Here is a 20,723-nt window from a genome sequence, read left to right as displayed (position 1 = left end):
AAAATCAGGTACATAATCAATACATCAAAGGCATGTTTGAGCTGATGCCATAAGAAAAACTATGTGGCCAGTTAGAAAGATACTGCAATTCCAGAAGTCACAGGAGGCCCCAGTTCCTGGCTCTGTACTCCTGTGAAATCATGTAGTCCCTATAATTAAATCCCTTTTTACTTGAGATACTTGATGTGGATCTCTTCCTCACAACGCACTGATAAAAATAACAACTCAGCTAAAAAAAATCAAAACTGGAAATCATCTATTAAAAGAAACAATAAAAAAGACACATTTTAAAAACCTATAAAATTAGCCAAAGCTTGGGAGACCATCTCCCTAAATGCTTCCATTTTATACAAGATTTAAAATAAATTGAGTAGTCAATTCGAGAAGCAAAAAAGTAACAACAGGGCTTCCCTGGTGGCGCAGTGGTTGAGAGTCCGCCTGCCGATGCAGGGCACACGGGTTCGTGCCCCGTTCCGGGAGGATCCCACATGCCGCGGAGCGGTTGGGCCCGTGAGCCATGGCCGCTGAGCCTACGCGTCCGGAGCCTGTGGTCCGCAACGGGACAGGCCACAACAGTGAGAGGCCCACATATCGCGAAACAAAACAAAACAAAAAAAACTGCCTATGAAAAAAGTAACAACAAACACACACCCTCAAAAAGAGTGAAGAATTAAAGGATAAAAGCAAGAAAACATGACTTAGAAAGCAAAATGCAAGAAGCCTGTAAAGTCAGGCCAAAAAAGGGAAAGAAAATGAATATGGTCCTGAGAATGAGAAAAGAAACATAAAGACCACAAATACTAAGCAAATTTCTTTGAACAAAGAGAACAGCACATGCTGTTATATTCTAATAACTTAAAGATATAGACGTAAGTTATTTCCTAGAAAAATATAAATTACTCAATCTGATTCAAGAAGAAGTATATTATCTTTGTCCCCCTCCACTTCCAAAAGTATCTGTCCAGACAAGATAGCTTAGTAAATAAATTCTACTAACTCTTCAAGGAAAAGATGGAATTCTGTTCCTTAAACTGTTCAAAAGCATAAGAGTCAGAAAATCAAATACAAGATAGAAGACAAACATGGAAAAAATGGTTGAACACAAAACACAAGTTTTTAAAATATGCAAATTATTGTTTTTTCAAACTTCAGCAGGAGAATCCACTCATCCAACCATAAGTTTAGGCAAAAGCCTGACAAAACACCTAGTATACCACCTATTCTTTCTCATTTCCCAAGATAGATGATAATGAGTCTTTTTGTAACACATCAATGCTTCCTATGAGTACAGACACAAAAGCTCTCAAAGTACCCAAATAAAGTTTAATCTACGAAAATAAAAATGGTTTAACATAAATTTAGTAAATTACTTGGTTAAGATGATTTCGGTCCTTATATTCACATACTGAAATACTTATGAATAAAACTTATATAAAATATATGGAATTTCCTCTAAAATCATTTGTGGGGAGTGAGGACATACATGAAAAAAGACCAGAGGTGATAACTGCTGGGTATTGGGTACACGGGGAATTCTCTACCTTTGTAAGTTAGAATGCTTCCACAGTAAAAAGTTTGCTTGAATGGGAAACTGGTTGTGGGGTATATGGCACTGTACTATCTTCCCAACTTTACTATTAATCTGAAAGTATTTTAGATTTAATTAAACAAAATTTGTCAGTTTGTTTAAAGCTAGGATAAAAAGATTGTGGTCTAAATACCATTTCCCACAAAAAGAACCCAGGTTCCTTGAGAAACTGGCAAGTCTGGGGTAGAAAAGGCACAAGATAAGCCTACAACATCCTATCCAGAAAGCAAAGAAATTATCAAAAACTACTGGAATCTTGTCAGAAGGACACAGAAAACAACCCAGTAGCCCAAGACAAGCCAATGTGAGCAGCAAAAAGACTAATAACTGCATCAGAGTCAAACACATCAAATATATTAAATATCATTTGCACATGATACTTAAAAAAACAACTCACTGATCTCCTTTAGAAAATATTGGGAAACCAACTCATTAGTATTCTGAAAATTGATAAAGAATGAAAACAATACAAAAAGATTTACTGGTTCACAAAAAAGCCATATGATTATGTGGATAGATGCTAGAAAAGCATTTGATAATATCCATTCCTGACAAAGCCTCTCAATGAACAGGAACAGAAAGAAACTCTTAATATGATAAAGGATACCTATCAGAAATCAATAACAAATATACTTAAAGATGAAACACTGGATCATAAAGACCTATGAAATACACATTATATTGTGTCATTTAAAAGAATTCCAAAGAACCTAGACAGTAAAAATCTTAAAAGTAACATTAACAATTTACAAATGATACAACTTTTTATATTGGAAATAAAAGAAAATCCACTGAAAAATCAGACCCAATAATAATCAGTCAACAAAACTTTTTGAATTTTCTGTACATCAAATATGTTTTCAAATGACTTATCAGGGAAAACAGTATTTTTTAAAATGAATCTAGGTAACATAAGGATATGAAATGCAAAGGTATAAATTTAAAAATTTTTCAAGACCTACATTAAAAAAAACTGATAGTACATTTTTTAAAAAACCTTGAATAAATTAAGGAATATATTATGTTACTAGGCAAAAGTAGTAAATGCTGAAAAGATGTCAATTCTCCCCAACTTAAGTTATAAATATAATAAAATTCCAGTGAATTTTGACAGATCAAACTTACAACAAAGAATTAAATAAAATACATAATATGACATGTGGTGATGAACACAATGGACAAAAATAAAGATGGAAAAAGAAATGAAGTGAAGACGTAGAGGATTTGCAATTTTAAAGAAAGTAGAGCTCCCTGAGAAGGTAACTGAGTAAGTAACTGAAAAAGTTATAAAGCATCCAAATGGATATCAGAGAAAAAGCATTCCAAGGCACAGGACACAGCAGGTGCAAAAATCCTGAAGAGGAAAGCACACCTAACACATTGAAGGGAAAGTAAAAGCCCATCACTGTTGAACCAGAGTAATCTAAAGGAATGAGTATTCAGATAGCAGAATGATGAGCAAAGAAAATGACAAACCTGGGGAGGGAGATAATTAACTGGATAAAATTATAATATCAAAATTGTGAGGCTAAGAAAAGATAGAACGGCATGCATGAAGAGTGGTAAGCAGTTTAAAGTGTTCTACGGGCAAGGAAGGAAAAGAAAGTAATTTTAGATATACATACATATATTAAAGTTTCAAGAGAAAATTCAAGAAAACTTCAAGAGTCTGTGAGAAGGCAAAAAAAAAGTACTAATTTCACAACTAGTAAAATGGGGAAAACATGAAAAAGAGGGAAGGAAAATGAACAACCCAAAAGACAGCAAGAAAACAGATAGGGAGACAAAACCCAGCAAAAGCAAGATGCTCAAAATGAAGGGGTAGAAATAAATGCAAATATGTCAATAATTCCAACCAAAAAAATGAAATAAACTTCCCAATTAAAATAGCAAGATTAGGGGATATCATTACAGAAACCACAGCATCAAAAAGATAATATGGGAATACTAAGAACAACTCTCCACACATGAATTTGGCAACTTGGTTGAAATGGATCGATTCCTTGAAAAACACAAACCACCAAAACTTACTCAATATGAAACTGATAATTTGAATACCCATCTCTAGCTATTCAGGAAATTTAATTCTTAATCTTAAAACTCCAAACAAAAAGAAATTACCACACACCCAGATCATTTTGTTGGAGAATTCTACCCAACATTTAAATAAGAATTAACACCAATTCTAAATAATTTCTTCTGGAAAATAGAATATGAGAGAAGACTTCCAAATTCATTTTATGACGCTAGTATTATCCTGATACCAAAACCAAACAAAGACAGTTCAAAAAATAAAACTACAAACCAACATCCTTCACGAATACAGATGCTAAAATATTTAAAGTATTAGCAAATAGAATTCAGCAATATATAAAAAGAATTAACACCAAGACCAAACGAAGCGTCTATTCCAGGGATACAAGGTTGGGTCAATGTTTGAAATCAATGAAGTACACTATATTAACAACTAAAAAAGAAAATCACATGATTATATATACATAATCTTTTATATATACAGCAATGAAGAAAAAAGCATTTGACAAATTCAATGCCCACTCATGATAAAAATTCTCAGAAAAATAGGAATAGAGGAGAACCTCCTGAACTTGACAGAAAGCACCTACAAAAAAATCTAGAGTTAACATACTTAATGGTGAAAGAATGAATACTTCCCCCTAAGATTGGGAATGAGGCAAGGATGTGCTGGAAGTTCTAGCTAGTGGAAGAAGACAACAAAAAGAAAAGACATAGGGGTTGAAAAGAAAAAAATAAAACCGCCTGTATTTGCAGATCCCAAGGAATCTGCAAAACAACTACCAGAAGGAATAACTGAGTTCAGCAAGGTGGCAGGATACAAAACCAACACACAAGTACCAATCACATCTCTATATACTAAAAAGAACATGTGAAAACAAGTTAAAAACACAATACTATTTATAATCACTCCTAGGAAAATGAAAATACATATGTTTAAAAATATAACAAAACATATACAGGACTTGTTTGCTGAAAACTACAAACACGAAAGCAGCCTAAAAAGATCTAAATAAATGGATTCTTTGTGGATTGGAAGACTCAAAGTAACAATATCAGTTTTCCCTACATTGATACAGATTTAACACAATTCCTACCCAAATCTCACCAAGACTTTTTATGGATATAGATGAGATTATTCTAAAATTTACATGGAAAGGTAAAGGAACTAGAAGAGTTAAAACAATTTTGAAAAAGCATAGAGAGAGAGGAATCTGTCTATCCTATTTCACAACTTAGCTCAGTAATTAAGACTGTATGTAGTATTAGTAGAGGGACAGACATAAAGGTCAGTGGAACACAACAGAGAACCCAGAAATAGACCTACACAAATACACCCAAATAGTTTCTGGTGAAGGTGCAAAAGTAACTTAAGGAAAGACAGCCTTTCAACAAATGGTGCTGGAGCAACTGCGCATCCATAGACCAAAAAACGAATTTCCACCTAAGTCTCACATTTTATATAAAAAATAACTCCAAATGGATCACACGCTTAAATGTTAGAATAAAGCTGTAAAGCTTAGGGGAAAAAACACAGAAGAAAATATTCAAGATCTAGGGCTAAGCATAGAGTTTGTATACTTGACACTCAGAGCAAGATTCACAAAAGGCATAATAATAATATACTGAACTTCACCAAAATTAAAAACTTGTGCCCTTGCAAGACCTTGCTAAAAGGATGAAAAGACAATCCAACAAAGGACTAGTATCTAGAATATATTTAGAACTCTCAAAACTCAACAGGAAAAAAACAATCCAATTAGAAAAAAGGACAAAAGACATGAAGCGACATTTCATCAATGGGGATACACAGATGAAAAATAAGCAAAGGAAAATATGTTCAGTATCATTAGCCATTAGGGGAGTGCAAATTAAAACCTTACTAAGTTATCACTAGGTACATACCAGAATGGCTAAAATCAAAAACAGTGGTAACACCAAATGCTGGCAAGGATGCAGAAAAACTGGATCACTCCATACATTGCTGGTAGGGATGTAAAATGGTACAGCCACTCTGGAAAACAGTTTGGCAAGTTCTTAAAAAACTATATGCACAATAATCATACAACCCAGCAACTGCACTCCTGGCATTTATCCCAGAGAAATAAAAACTTATGTCAAAAAAAAAAAAAACCCTATGCACAAATCTTCATAGCACTTTTATTCATAATAGCCAAAAACTGTAAACAACTCAGATGTCTTTCAACAGGTATATGGTTAAACAAATCCATACCATGGACTACTACTCACAGTAAAAAAGGATGACCTACCAATACATTTAACAACATGGATGAATTTCTAGAGAATTATGCTGAGTGAAAAAAACTGAACCCAAAAGGTGACAAACTGTATGAGCCCATTTATATAACATTCTTAAAATGACAAAATCATAGAAATGAAGAACAAATGAGTGGGTCCCAGAGATTAAGGGGATGGAAAGGAAATGGGTGTGGCTATAAAAATAATATGAGGGGTCCTTGTGGTGATGGAAATGGTCTGTATATTGTGTCAGTATCAATACCCTGGTTGTGATATTGTACTACAGTTTTGCAAGACATCACCAATGGGGGAAACTGCGTAAAGAGTACACAGATGTCTCTGTATTACTTCTTAAAACTGTCAGTGAATTGACAATTATTTTAATAAAAAGTTTAATTTAAAATTACAAAGACCAACACTATTACAGCAGATTAATTTTTTAATTCAATAGCATGACATTCACAAGAGATTAAAATAAAAGAACACAAAAATGTACGGGAAGGGGGAATTTTAAAAATCAGGCAAAACTAGCTGACCAAAAATAATAATAATAATAATAGGTATGTTAATATCAAACAGTAATATGTAATACAAAAAGCATTACTAGACATAAGAAGTCACTACACAGAGTAAAAGTTTCAATTCAACAGCAATATATGATAAATTTTCATGTACTAATAATAATTTTAAAATGTATTTTAAAAATTGAAAGAAACTACAAGGAAACTGAAAAAATAATTCTAGTAAAAGACTAACATACACCTGCTCTCTAAAAAAACAAAGATATAAGATTTGAACAACAGAATTAACAAGCCTAACTACTGGACATATATAAAACTTTGCACCAACAAATAGAAAATACACATTCTCTTCAAATACAAAAACTGACCACAGTCACAACAGATTTCAAAGGACTGTATCATACAGATCATGCTGCCTAACCACAACACAATTACAAATCAATAACCAAATTAACTAAAGGATCACCCATATGTTTGGAAACAAAACTTTTAAGTAACTCATAAATTAAAGAATTCATCCCTTGTGTGATGCAGGGAAAGCAAATACATAGAAATTCATGATCATTTAAGCCTGTCAAAGTGTTAAAAGTTAATAAGCAAGGTGTCCAACTTAAGAAATTAAAAAAGGAATAGAAATAAACCCAAAGTAAGTATAAAAGAAAGAAAGAAAGCAGACATTAAGTAGGGGGAGGATACATTAAAGAGCATAAAAAGGAAAAAAATTTGATTCTTTGAAAATCTTTTTAAAATTGGCACTTTTAGCTTTTAAAACTCATCAAGAAAAGGGGAGCATTTAAAAAAAAAGATAAGGACAGTAACTACAAAATAAGAGACTAACAATTTAATGCCATAAATTCAAGAACGTGAATGAAATGGACAACTTTCTATAAAAGTATAACCTACCAAAACCAGTTTGAAAATTGAAAATATGAGCAATCATATAACCAAAGCAATTGAATCAGTGATTAAGATGTGTCCCACAAAGAAAACAGTAACAATTCTACAAGTGAGTTCTACCAAACACTCAAGAAACAAATTATTCTAATCTTACATAAACTCTTCCAGAAGAAAGAGGAAAAGTATATATATCTTTTAAATTATAGGTCAATATTACTCATTATTAGAAACAAAAATCCTACATTAACTATATTCAAACTGAGTCCAATAATGGAAAAAAGGGACAAACCAAGGCTGACTTTATACTTCGAACACAAGGTTGGTTTAAATATTAGAAAATCAATCAATGTATTTCATCATGTTAACAGGTTACAGAAGAAAAACATATGATCCTTTCAAAAGATGCAGAAAAAGCTTTTGATAAACTTCAACATCCATTCTTTTTCTTTTTAATTAAAAAGCTAATAATAGAAAGGAACACCCTTAACCTGAAAAGATTATCTACAATAAACCTACAGCAAGCAGCATACTTAACTGTGAAACTCTGATAGCATTCCCTTTAAAATCAGGAACAAGATCAGGATGCCCCCATCACCGCTTCTATTCAACATTGTACTGGAGATCCTAGCCAGCACATTAAGACAAGAAAAAGAAAGAAAAAAAAAGCATAAGAATTGGAAAGGAGGAAACAAAGAGGTCATTATTCACAGATAGATCTGTCCACACAGAAAATCCTAAAGAATTCTATACACAATTTATCACAATTAGAAGGATAGCAAGGTTGTTACACGAAGTCAAATTGTACTTCTATACACCAGCAAGGTAGAAAATATAATTTTAAAAGATACCATTAATGATTTGATACAAAAATAAGGTACCTAGAAATAAATCTAACAAAATACTTGCAAAAGTTTATCTGAAGAAAATTATAAAACTTTATTGAAAGAGACTGTAAAAGACCTAGATAAATGGATACTACAATGTTCATGGTTAAGAAACTTAATAACAAAATGCTAGTAGTTCCCTTCAAACTGGTTTACAAATTCAATGCATTTCCCATCAAAATCCCAACAGGTTGCATGTGTGTATCTATATAACTTTAAAAAACGATACTAAAATTTTATGGAGGAGCAAACCAGCAAGAAATTCCTTGAAGAAGTACAAGGCAGGAGGACCTGGCCTACTTCTGTGTCCCTCAATGACTGACTAGACGGTTTCACACCAACCCTCCCTATGAAAACTTTAAAAACTGAACATAATATAAAAAACATCTGTTTGAAGACAAGAAGCACTACAAAAGGCAGCAAGAACCTGGGAGGCCAAGACCATGGAAAGAAGGGAAGCCTAGAAAATGGAGTCTAATATTTGATGCCTCTTTTCCCCTGGAGATAACTGCCAATGGAAAAAGGGCAATTGATAAGTTAAGAAATCCAGCAGAACTTTGAATAGACTTATAGGGCTGGGAAAACCAGAAGATATCTGCAAAATATAACCTGCAAGTCCTGGTATCTGGGATATATAATAAACTCCTACAAATCAGTATGAAAAAGACCAAATATAAAAATGGACAAAAGACTTGGCAAACCACCTCACAAAAGACATCCAAATGGCCAGGAAGTATATTAAAAGGGGCTTAACATCATTTCTCATTAGGGGAATTCAAATTAAGACCACTAAACATCCACCAAAATGTCTAAAATTAAAAGGGTGGACGAGAAAGGACAAGGAAAAACTAGAACTCTATTATTTTGCTATTGGAAGGGAATGAACAAAAAACTACAATTACATACAACAATAAGGATGAATCTCGCAAACAAAATTGAGAGGAAGAGGTGAGACACAAAAACTATACACGTAATATAGTTCCATTTATATAAGGTTCAAAAAATAGGCAAAACTAGTCTAAGATGTTAAAGTCTGGCCAGTAGGTATCTTTAAGGAAGAGGTTAGTCACTGGGAGAGGACTCAAGGGAACTCTCTAGGGTGCCAGTAATGTTCTATTTCCTGACCTGCATATGGTTATATTGAGAAAATTCATTTAGCTGTACTCTCATGATCTGTGTACTTTCTTTCTATACATATGTATGCCCTATAACAATAGAAGTTTGTTTTTACAGAAGCTGTACAAAGTTACAGTAATTAAAACAATGTGATGGTGCGGTTACACTAAGAGACTAGAGTCCAGAAAGTATAGATAGATCCAATTGTATAACAAAATCAGTAAGAAATAAATTTTTTTTTTAAAAAACCTAGTACAAACATGGGCAAAAGAACTGAATAGAATCCCAGAAGGGGTAAGAACAGGTTAATCAGCACAGTAAAAGATGCTCAAACTCATTAGTAAAAGGAAAAAATTGAAAACTAAAAGGTGATATTTCATACTCACTGGCAAAAACTTTTAAAGCCTGATAAAAGTAAATATTAGCAAGAAAGCTAAGGAAACCTCTGTATTCCTGGAGGGAGCAAATACTGATACAATCCTCTTTGGAAAATAATCTGGCATTATCCAGTACTGTTGAAGATGCGAATATCCTTAAGTCCCAGCAATGCAATGCTACTCCTAGAGTTTCTACAGTGAAACATACTGTATTAAATATTCACATTAAATGAGATCAATAAAGACTACAAATAACACCATATCAATGCAGATTAAGTTTGTTCACAAAGTTTATTTTGCATTTCAGAGTTTTGGATTTCAGAAGTATAGATAAGGAAAAAAAAGGAAACTACACAAATTTCCAATGAGAATGGATAAATTGGTATTTATACAATGGAAACTCAAAAACAATGATAAACCAAAACACCCTAAATACATACAGCTTTTATTCAATTTGTATAAAATTTAAAAACACACAAAAACAAAAAATTTGTATATATAAAATGTGTGATTTATATATATATAATTTTATATATCTATGTAAGGTGGATGTGATCAGGGAAGGGCACCCTGCTGACCTAATGAACTATTTCTTAACTTGGGTGGTGAGCACATGCATGTTTATTTACCTACATCTTACCTGTTATAAACAACCTTTTGTACCTATTAAATAATTTAAATATTTAAAATTTTCAAATTAGCATGATATACCCAAATATATAAACCACTATTAACCATTACGAATTCTGAGAAATGACTCAAGAGAACTTTTTTTTTTTTCAAGAGAACTTTTTGAAGGAATTAGTATTCTAAGAGAGTTCAAGGACAGGTTGCTATTTTTTAAAAAAGGGAAGAAATAAAGAAAAGAGGATAAAACTCTTATAAATCAAAAACATAATTACTAAAATAAATTCTATGGAAGAGTTCTAAGTCAAGGAAACATTCCAGAATGTAAACAAATAAAATGTAAATCTTGGAAATCCGATATTCACCTGTGAAGAGTCTCAGAGAAAATAGGAAAAAAAATTAACAAAAAAATAGAAGATAATTTCCCAGACCTGAAGAGCCTTACATCCGAAAAGGTCCCACCAGAAGGAATGAAAAAGGCCCACAACTAGACACATTTCACAACACCAAAGATAAGATCACCATAAAGACTGTAAACAAGGTTACCACAAAAGATAACAATCAGATTTACAATGGATCTCTATCAGCAATATTGAGTGTTTTAAATTCCCAAAGCAAAGCTTTCAACATTCAAAAGGAAAAACTGTATTACCAATTTATAATTCTGTATCTAAACTTTCAATCAGGAACAAATGCAAGCCATTTTCAAACATTCAAGAAATTAGAAAGTCTATCACCAGCATATCCTTTCTAAAACAACTACTCAAGAGGGGTGTAGGAGGAGGAAAAGACTGGGAGTTTGGGATTAGCAACTAGTATATATAGGATGGATAAACAAGGTCCTACTGCATAACTCAGGGAACTATACTCAATATCCTGTGACAAACCAGAATGGAAAAGAACATGAAAAAGAATATATACGTGTAACTGAGTCACTTTGCTGTATAGCAGAAGTTAACACAACCTTGTAAATCAACTATACTTCAATAAAATTTAAAAAAAAAACTACTCAAGATTACATTCCAGTAAAATCAAAAAGAAGTCTAAAAAAGAGAAAGACATGAGATCCAAATAACACACCTAACCCAGGAGTGCAATGTAATCTCAGGATGACAGATGTATAGCAAGATCCAGAAAGCAAGCTGCCCGAATTACAAAAAAAGGTTGAGAGCTCCAGAAAGCCCATCTTCAAGAAAAGTTCAATGGCTACAAGATGAAAACACATTGTACTGGGTTGCCAAAAACTGCCTTCAGGTTTTAAGTAAAAATAAAAGACACATTTTTCATTTTCACCAGCACTTTATTTTTTTTAAATAAATTATTTATTTTTGCCTGCGTTGGGTCTTCGTTGCCACACGCTGGCTTCCTCCAGTTGCGGCAGGGGCGGGGTGGGGGGGGGGGCTACTCTTAGTTGCAGTGCGTGGGCTCTAGGCACGCGGGCTTCAGTAGATGTGGCACCAGGGCTCAGCAGTTGTGGCTCACAGGCTCTAGAGCTCAGGCTCAGCAGTTGTGGCGCACGGGGCTTAGCTGTTCTGTGGCATGTGGGATCATCCCAGACCAGGGCTCGAACCCATGTCCCCTGCCTTGGCAGGCGGATTCTTAACCACTGTGTTACCATGGAAGTCTCACCAAGCACTTTATTAAACAACGTATTCACCCTTTTGTTCCACTACCTTCTGCCATTCTTCAGGCAACTTCATAATTCCATCTTCCCAAAACTTTTTATCTTTTTAAGCAAAGAACTGTTCCAGATGCCTTTTACAGTCTTCCAGGGAATTGAAATTTTTTCCGTTAAGAGAATTTTGTAAAGACCTAAATAAATGGAAATCCGAAGGTGCAATGTCTGGTGAATACGGCGGATGAATCAGAACTTCCCAGCCATGCTGTTAACAGTTTTTTTGCCTGGTCATCAAAGAAACACGCCGTCTTGCGTTATCCTGATGGAAGATTATGCGTTTTCTGTGGACTGATTCTGGATGCTTTTGGTGGAGTGCTGCTTTCAGTTGGTCTAACTGGGAGCAGTACTTGTTGGAATTAATCATTTAGTTTTCCAGAAGGAGCTCATAATAGAGGACTCCCTTCCAATCTCACCGTATACACATCACCTTCTCTGGATGAAGACCGGCCTTTGGTGTGGTTGGTGGTGGTTCATCTCCCTTGCCCCACAATCTCTTCCATTCCACATTATTGTACAGTATCCACTTTTCATCGCCCGTCACAATTTGTTTTAAAAACGGAACGTTTTCATTACGTTTAAGTGGAGAACTGCATGCAGAAATACGGTCAAGAAGGTTTTTGTCACTTAACTTATGTGGAACACAAACATCCAAGTGATTAACATAATCAAGCTGGTGCAAATGATTTTCAGTGCTTGATTTGGATATTTTAAGTATGTCGGTTATCTCTCGCATGGTATAATATTGACTGTTCTCTATTAATGTCCCGATTTGATCTCTATCAACTTCAACTGGTCTACCCGACCGTGAAGCATTGTCCAGTGAGAAATCTCCAGCATGAAACTTCGCAAACCACTTTTGACATGTTCGATCAGTCACAGCACCTCCTCCGTACACTGCACAAATCTTTTTTTGTTTCAGTTGCGTTTTTACCTTTCTTGAAATAATAAAGCACAATATGGCGAAAATGTTGCTTTTTTTCTTCCATCTTCAATATTAAAATGGCTACACAAAAATTCACCAATTTTGATAAGTCTTTTTTTAAATGCACGCTGATATGACAGCTGTCATATACAAGCTAACAAAATTGTTTCTAATGAAGTTAAAGATAACTAAGTGCTACCAGAGCCATCTTATGGAAAAAAAGGAAAGAACCTTTTGGTGAACCCAATAATATTAAAGTTTAAAAGTGATTTCCATGAGCTCTCCACAATCATGCAGGGCTTTATTATATTTCTCCTTTAAGGAGCCGAGGTTTAACAACACAGAAGTTCCTCAACAGCTCCACACTACTTGGCTCTATAGTAACTAATACTTGTATCAGCACACATATTACAAAGGCTGGTTATTAGTATTCAATTTCTAGAATCTTCCTGTAGAAGCACAGAGAAGTTTAGAAGAGTTATAAACCACAATATAAATGCTATAAATCTTGACAACGTAGTATCAATAGAAAATTAAGGCTAGAATGGGGAAGAAAGGTGGAGGCTGGGAGAAACAAAGGGAAAAAGATGGGTGCTAAATCCTCTTTAAGACTGGGAACTAAAGAGATAGTGTCTAAAACTGATAGGTCAAGAAGGAGAAATTTAACTGTTACAAAAAGATTAAAATAATCAACAGCAGAATTAGGAACAAAAATGTAACTGGTAGAAATCAAAGTGCTAGGGCAGGTGGAAAATGAAATGACCTAAATTTCTTATCTACTAGGGAGTCAAGCAACAGATACTGTTTATAGAGTTGAAAGAAAAATCAATATATAGAAAGACATGCTTTATTTTTGAGTTTTGGAATTAACCTAAAAAAAAAAGAAAAAAGAAAAACTAAGGGAAAAAATCCCCACTAAAGGCAGTTATATAAAGATTTAAGAAAGAACTTTTACTTTTCTTTCTGGATTTTTCTGCATTTTCATTCAAAGAAAAAAAGAATGAAAGAAAGAAAAAGATGAAGAAAAGAATAAGAAATTTTAAATATATTATTAAAGCCATTCCCAGATTGGGGGAAAAAGGTCAAATAATTTGTCTAAGGTCATACAGTTGAAAACCATGCATCTCCAATGCTAATATCCAAAAAAAACCCAAAGAACAAACAAAAAAACATACCTTCTGTGGCATAATCTAGATCTGCTTTTTTACTGACTTGTATGAATAACCAAATGGAGAACTCCGAATGTCTATGTTAAGTTTATATTGTTCTCTGCAAAGTCACAAAAACAAAGTCTTATTCGTTTCACACCATTTTTCCAAAAAGTCTAGGGAAATGACCATGTTACTAGTGGGTTCAAAATGAAGTCAGAGGATAGTTTGGACTATGATACCAATTGATTCCACATCACTTTTACTTCAACTTCAATTCAACTGTGAATTTCTTAAATTCAGATTCCTGAATAAAAACAGACTAGCTATCAAGACAAGTCAATGGGGAAAGAACTGTCTTTTCAACAAATAGTTCTGTGAAAACTGGATATCCACATGCAAAGGAAGCTGTATCTCTACTTCACACCATAAACAAAAATTACCTCAAAATGGATAAACAATCTAAATATAAAAGTTAAAACTATAAATATAAGCTCTTAGATGAAAACACGAATAAATCTTTGACACTGGATAAGGCAATGGTTTCTTAGATTTGACATCAAAGGCATAAGCAACAAAAGAAAAAACAGATAGAATTAAAAACATTTGTGCTTCTCAGTACACGATCAAAAAAGTGAAAAGATAGTCCATAAAAAGGAAGAAAATATTTGAAACCATATATCTAAGAACTTGTAACTGGAATATATAAAGAACATAAACAGTAATAAAAAAGCAAACAACCCAATTAAAAAAATGGGCAAAAGGTCTGAATAGATATTTCTCCAAAGAAGATATACAAATGGCCAATAAGCACATGAAAAGATGCCCAACATCGTTAGTCATCAGGAAAATACACACCAAAACCGCAGTGAGATACCACTTCACATCCACGTGGACAAGGATGTGGAGAAAGCAGAACCCTTATACACTACTGGTGGGAATGAAAAATGGTGTAGCAGTTGGAAAAGAGTTGGGCAGTTCCTCAAAGACTTAAACAGAGTTACCACATGACCCAGCAATTCCACTCCTAGTTATATATCCAAGATAATCGAAAACATGTGTCCACACAATACTTACACACTTGTAGATAAATGTTCACACCAGTCAAAAAGTGGAAATCACCCAAATGTACATAAATTCATAAATGGATAAACGAAATGTGGTATATTCCATACAATGGAATATTATTCGGCCATAAAAAAGAATGGAGTACTGATACATCTACAAGAATTAACCTGAAAAGATTATGTTAAATGAGAGAAACCAGACACAAAAGGCCACATGTAAGATTTTATTTCTATGAAATGTCCAGAATAGGCAAATCCATAGCGACAAAGTAGCAGATGCTGAGAGCTGGGGGAAAGAGGGCATAGGGAGTGACTGCTAATGAGCATGGGTTTCTTTTGGGGTGATGAAAATGTTCTGAAATTCAATAGTGGTGATGGTTGTATAACTTTGTTAATAGACCAAAACCACTGAATTGCACACTTTAAAAAGCTGAATTTTATGGTATGAGAATTATATCTCAAAAAAAAAATTTTTTTAAATAGACTAGCTAAGATCCAATCCAGAAAAACAAAGGCAAAAATGCTGAGAAAAGAGAAACATTTGGAGAATTTGTTAGAAAAATGCCACCTTTATCACAAAAGATATTCACGTTTACCAGAGGGAGGGTGCAGACCTAAGGAGCAAACAAACACAAAAATGTCTACCACAGCTAAGAATATCTTGGTTTACTGACTATAAAAAATTATCTATTTCATTTTAAATTAAATATTTGGTTTTGAATGTGCTTTCATAGACATGATCTTAAATGAAGTCCTCCTGGAAATTTAGTTGTATCCACTAATAACAGCTTTGAATTACATGGTGAATTCTGTTAACATCTACCATATGTATTAGTCTATTTCTTTGCCCAATAGTTGGCAGCTTGGAGGGATGAGGACCTCTAACCTCAACACTCCCCTTCCCCATTAACTTCCCATTCTCCCTGTGTATCCCAACAGCACCCGAAGATGGCAAGTAAGGAACCAAACCCTCAAGCCTTCTAGGCAGAAAATCTTCTGTTATAGAATTATTTAACCCTCTTATTAGATCTTCCGTGTCTGGCTTACCAGTATCTATTAAGAAAGTTACTATCACTGGCTCTTCCACTAGATTCCTGCACACATTGACTCTCATTCTCTGACACGCACAGAGATAATAAACTCTCAATGCACAAGAGAAAGAGGATGAGGAGTACAGGAGAGAGAGCCTTAAAAAAAAAAAGTTAGTACAGTAGATCCCCCCTCCACTCCCACACTGGAGAGAAGAAGGAAGAGTGGATTAACCAGGTTAAATTGTAGCAGGGACCTTTTTAAGGACTGCACCAGAAGGAGTATTGAAATTATGCAACTGGAGGAGACAAGGGTAGAAAGCTGCTCTGGTTGAAGAAGAGGTGAGGGACTTCAGACTCCAACTACTCTGCCTCTCTTCCACCACTGTGCTTGGCACTGCTGGAGAATATTTTGGAGGAAGAAAGCAGGGCAACAGTGACAGAGGCCTAGGCCACCAGACTGCATGAGCTTGTCCCAGGTTAATTCAATAATTAGTTAATTCACAAACTCCTAACAACATAAATGTTTTAAACAAGCCACCACTGAACTGAATAATTTCTTCTCTAGCACCTTGAAAGCTTCTAATACCTGATGCACTATTATACTCATCTTTGACTATACACAGCCCACAATTGCCCTTCACAGAGAACTTACCCCTTCCTTTCCCTCAACCCATCAGGATGATCTTGTGAGTCAGGTTTGTATGATGTGACTCTAATCTTCTGGCTATAGATAATCAGGACAGAAGTGGACCCTCACCAATCCTCTCTCCCAGAAGAAATGAAGAGAGGTGTGCTGGTATTCTACTGGTCACTTGAACTGAAAGCAGCAAAGTGTAGGGATGCCATATTCTGCTGTGACTGGACAAGATCTCTGGTACTGGCCCACAGGGAAGTCTCAAAACACTGAAATTGTCAGGCAACTCCTCTGTCAGGAGTTGCCTCGTCAAATAACTCCCCTCCCCCGAGCAAAGCAAAGGCACAGGAGTCACTGAAGCACAGTGAAGATGACCTTTCCCAAAATTCCAGACCTCCAGTACAGGAGACGCCGGCACTAGCCAGCAGTGACCTGCTCTGGTTATACGGGCTCCTAGGAAGTGGCCCTGAATGATAACGGACAAAGATAAAGGAAATCCTCTCAGCGGCATTATCAGCAGCCAAACCTGGCATTCAGGTCGGCTGGCCATTTCTTCTACTGCTAAGAAGTTAGCCAACAAACCAATGCCCGTGATTTTTCCTGGTCCTTCAATTTACTTCAGAATATATTCTGTAGCAGAGACCATTTAGAAAACCCTCAATGTTTCTTCCCCTTTTCCTCCTTTCTAATTAGATTTTTCTTCAGTTGTCCAGTTTTCCCTACAATATTATATATCATATAAGCAGGGTATTGTTTATCATTCAATTTAGTTCATAAAGTGCAGGATGGTAGCTAGGAGCACCACGTGGACCCAAAGGAAACTGAACAGAGCAGTAGAGCTTAGACCCTAAGGAGCATTCACTCTAAAGCTAGACCTCCGAGGTTAAAAATCCCAGGTCTTCCAGTATTAGCTGTGTGATCTAGGTCAGGTTGTTCAACCTCTCTGTGCCTCAATTTTTCACAGAATTGTTGTGAGAACTAAATAAGTATGTATCTAAAGTGCTCAAACCAGGGCCGGGAATATAATAAGCACTTTCTTATAATGGGTATCTGCCATCATCATCATCGTCACGATTTGCAATGGGGAGTGGGGAGAGCTACAGCACATCTTTAAGTGTAGAGGATGCTACTGAGCAGGTAAGGCAAAAACTGGGGTGGATAACTCTTTCAGCATTTGCACAGCCCATACCCTTCCCTCCTCTGAAAACTCTCCCCAGTTAAGTCTCCTAACGTGAACTATGGCAGAGGAGCTATCTTCCAGCAAGTGCAGGGAGAAGAAAAGACAGCTGATTTACAGAAAAAGATGATGAAGCTGACCCACAAAACAAAATGGGAAGGAAGAGAGAGGGGTATGGGATGGAGACAGAGGATGGAGGGAGTGGGGAGGGAAGGGGGAAGAAGGGGAGACAAAGAGAAAATCTTGGTTTCCAACCACTTTCCGGTTCCTGATTCCACTCCAACCTAAGCACTGACTGCCCTTTCTGCCCTATACCAATAAATAAATTCTTCACTTTTTATTAAGCTTTGACAAACGACAGAAAAGTCTAACACAAGCCCTGGAAAACTTTTCATCAACAAAAAAAAAATCTTAGAAGAGATAAAGTTATATAATCCGTTACTACACAAAACCCAAGACAATACTGCAGATATAAATAACTACAAACTTCAGTATTCTCAACCCATCCTAAACCTAATGCATGAATTTACACAGGTGAGGCTCAGGCCTGGTTGTTTCAAAAGCTCTACAGGTGTTATAACCCCTACAGCTGAGGCTCTGACACTAACACCCTTACACTTACCAATATGAACACCCTTTACCTACTATCACGGTTCTCTGTGTAAACTAGCGTAGGGCATAAAATGCATGAATATACTTTTCTCTTTACCGGGAATTAAATAATTTTTGAAACAGCAAGAGAGAAAATGGCAGGCACTATTCGAACTGAAGCAATTTACCTTTAGATCAGAACAATAAATACGTTCTTTTGCTGATGTTCACCAAACCAGCCAGGTAACCAGACAACATGCTTCCCCCGCATCCCATCCCTCTCCAAAAAACAATAACAAACATACAAACTGAATCTTTTACCAGATTTCTTTTCCTTCTTATTCGGAAACAGTAATGCTAACAACACGTCCATGGTTGTGCAAACTGATTGCAGTTAACTTAATTTCAAGTTCCTCTTCATCCCTTTTTTGAAAGACTTTTTTTTTAAAATCAGGGTTTCCGATCTTAAGTATCCCATTTATGCCGCCAGTAATTCAGCGATCCATAAAAAAATCTGGCTCGTTTATCACAATTATGTCTCAGTTGAGGGCTTTGAAGGTTATCACCCACGGGAAAAAATATCTTTTCCGTCTAACCCCAACACAGCGCATTTCAAACCTCTACTATACAAAGGTAAACAAAAATAAAGTTGTGATCTTGTTCGAAAGGCTAGGGAGAAAAAATTTTCAAGTGCAAAACGAGTTCACAAACCTCATGACAACACGGACTTTGCGGAGTTCTTACCATGGCACTAAGAAAATACCAAGGTTTAAGGCCGATCATTGAAGGCAGGGTTCCCAAAAGACCACGCTTCTGCCCAAGATGTTGAGGAAGCACTGGTGGGAGGAAGGGGCCTTTCTCGAGACAGATCTGACTAAGAGGTAGCATCACCCACAGAAGAGAGAGAATTCCTAAAAGCAACTTCACGTTTCAGAAGACAGCTTCCCACCAAGTGAGTAGCCCGTAGACTTAGGAATCGCCAGACACGTACACCCTTCGCGAAGGTGGAAAAGCAAATCCTGCTTCCCACCTCACCTCTTAAAATAAACGGGGAAGTTGGGTCCCCACGAGCCCCTCCCGAGAGCGGCCCCGGCGCCCCGCGCCAGGTGTGCGGACCCACCGACCGGCTCACCTGGTCCCCAGGCCCGCCACCACCGGGTGGCACGGGCTTCCTCCGCCGCCTCGCTCCCCTCCCCCGCCCGCCCGGGCGCCCGTTGGGACGCGGGCCGGGGCTCGGAGCTCCGCCAACCAGTCCCCGCGAAACAAGAAGGTGGCGGCCGGCGACGCTGCGGCTTCCCCGCCTCGCCTCCCCTCCCCTCCCCTCCCCCGCGGCCTCCGCTCTCCACTCCCACGCCCCCGCTTACCCTCAACTCCTCGAAATCCGCCATTTTATACCACCCGCGGGCGCCGCCGCCGCTGCCGCCACAGCACCCCCTCCCGCTGCCGCCAACGACACCGCCGCCACCACGGCCGCCGCCGCCGCCTCCAGCACCATCCTGCACTGGGAGCCGCTAAAGACGCCGCGGCCGCCGCCGCCGCCGCTGCCTCCGAGCCCGTCACGTGACCGCCGCCGGAGCTCCGCCCCCGGCGAGCGCGGCCCCGCCCTCCAGGCGCCCCGCCCTCTCGGCCAGCCGCTTTCCGCCCGCGTCTTCCGCCAGCCCCCCAGGCCTGCGGCTCTGGCCTCGCCTGAGTCCCCGCCCCCTCCCGCTGCCTGCCCACCTCCCGCACGCCTTCCGGCACTCGGCCTTGTCGCCGTGCAGCCCTCAGGCCGCGGGTGCCTCCTCGCCCCGGCGCGGAGGCCCAGCCCCAGTCCCTGAAGCGCCCTCGCGACTGCAGCGTTACCCGCGGGACTGGAGGAGGGCCTGGGCTGTGGGAGGGACGGAGAGGAAGAAGAGATGGCCGGGACTCGTGACGGGAACATTTACAGTGCCCTTCCCCACGGTGGCTGTGGACGGAGGGAGCACCCACAAATAAAGGCATCCCCCGGAGGAGTTGTGGCGAAACAACCTAAATATGGGTGTTGGATAAGCTGTTGTTCTGATCTAATGGGGCAAGGTTGGTGAGACCTTTTTGGGTTGATAATATCCTCAGTACTAACCTGGCTGGTTCTTTCTGACTTTGAAGGGCGACTGAATGTCAAGGACTGCAGAGTTGAAAGGGTTGGGGGAGGGA

At 37.3% G+C, this 20,723-nt stretch overlaps 1 protein-coding gene across 15 annotated transcripts in view; it reads right to left on the bottom strand.

Moving 5' to 3' along the window:
* Positions 1 to 20,111, bottom strand: part of PIAS2 (protein inhibitor of activated STAT 2) — a 95,699-nt gene extending 75,588 nt beyond the window's left edge. For 9 of the 15 annotated variants that reach the window (XM_060121857.1, XM_060121851.1, XM_060121852.1 and 6 more), the window contains exon 1: positions 19,916 to 20,111. Coding sequence is in view for 7 of the 15 variants with exons in the window: in XM_060121851.1 (XP_059977834.1) it covers positions 19,916 to 19,939 (24 nt within the window). In the remaining 8 variants the exon portion in view is untranslated. Of the gene's footprint in view, positions 1 to 5,527; positions 5,637 to 7,834; positions 7,924 to 19,915 lie in introns of all 15 variants that reach the window. The other 6 variants (XM_060121855.1, XM_060121853.1, XM_060121858.1 and 3 more) reach the window with 3 other exon arrangements.
* Positions 20,112 to 20,723: the final 612 nt, after the last annotated feature.

This window comes from Lagenorhynchus albirostris, chromosome 14 (assembly GCF_949774975.1).
Source record: "Lagenorhynchus albirostris chromosome 14, mLagAlb1.1, whole genome shotgun sequence".
NCBI lineage: Eukaryota > Metazoa > Chordata > Mammalia > Artiodactyla > Delphinidae > Lagenorhynchus > Lagenorhynchus albirostris.
Note: the sequence above shows the minus strand (reverse complement) of the source record. Positions and strands in the feature narration are given on the sequence as shown.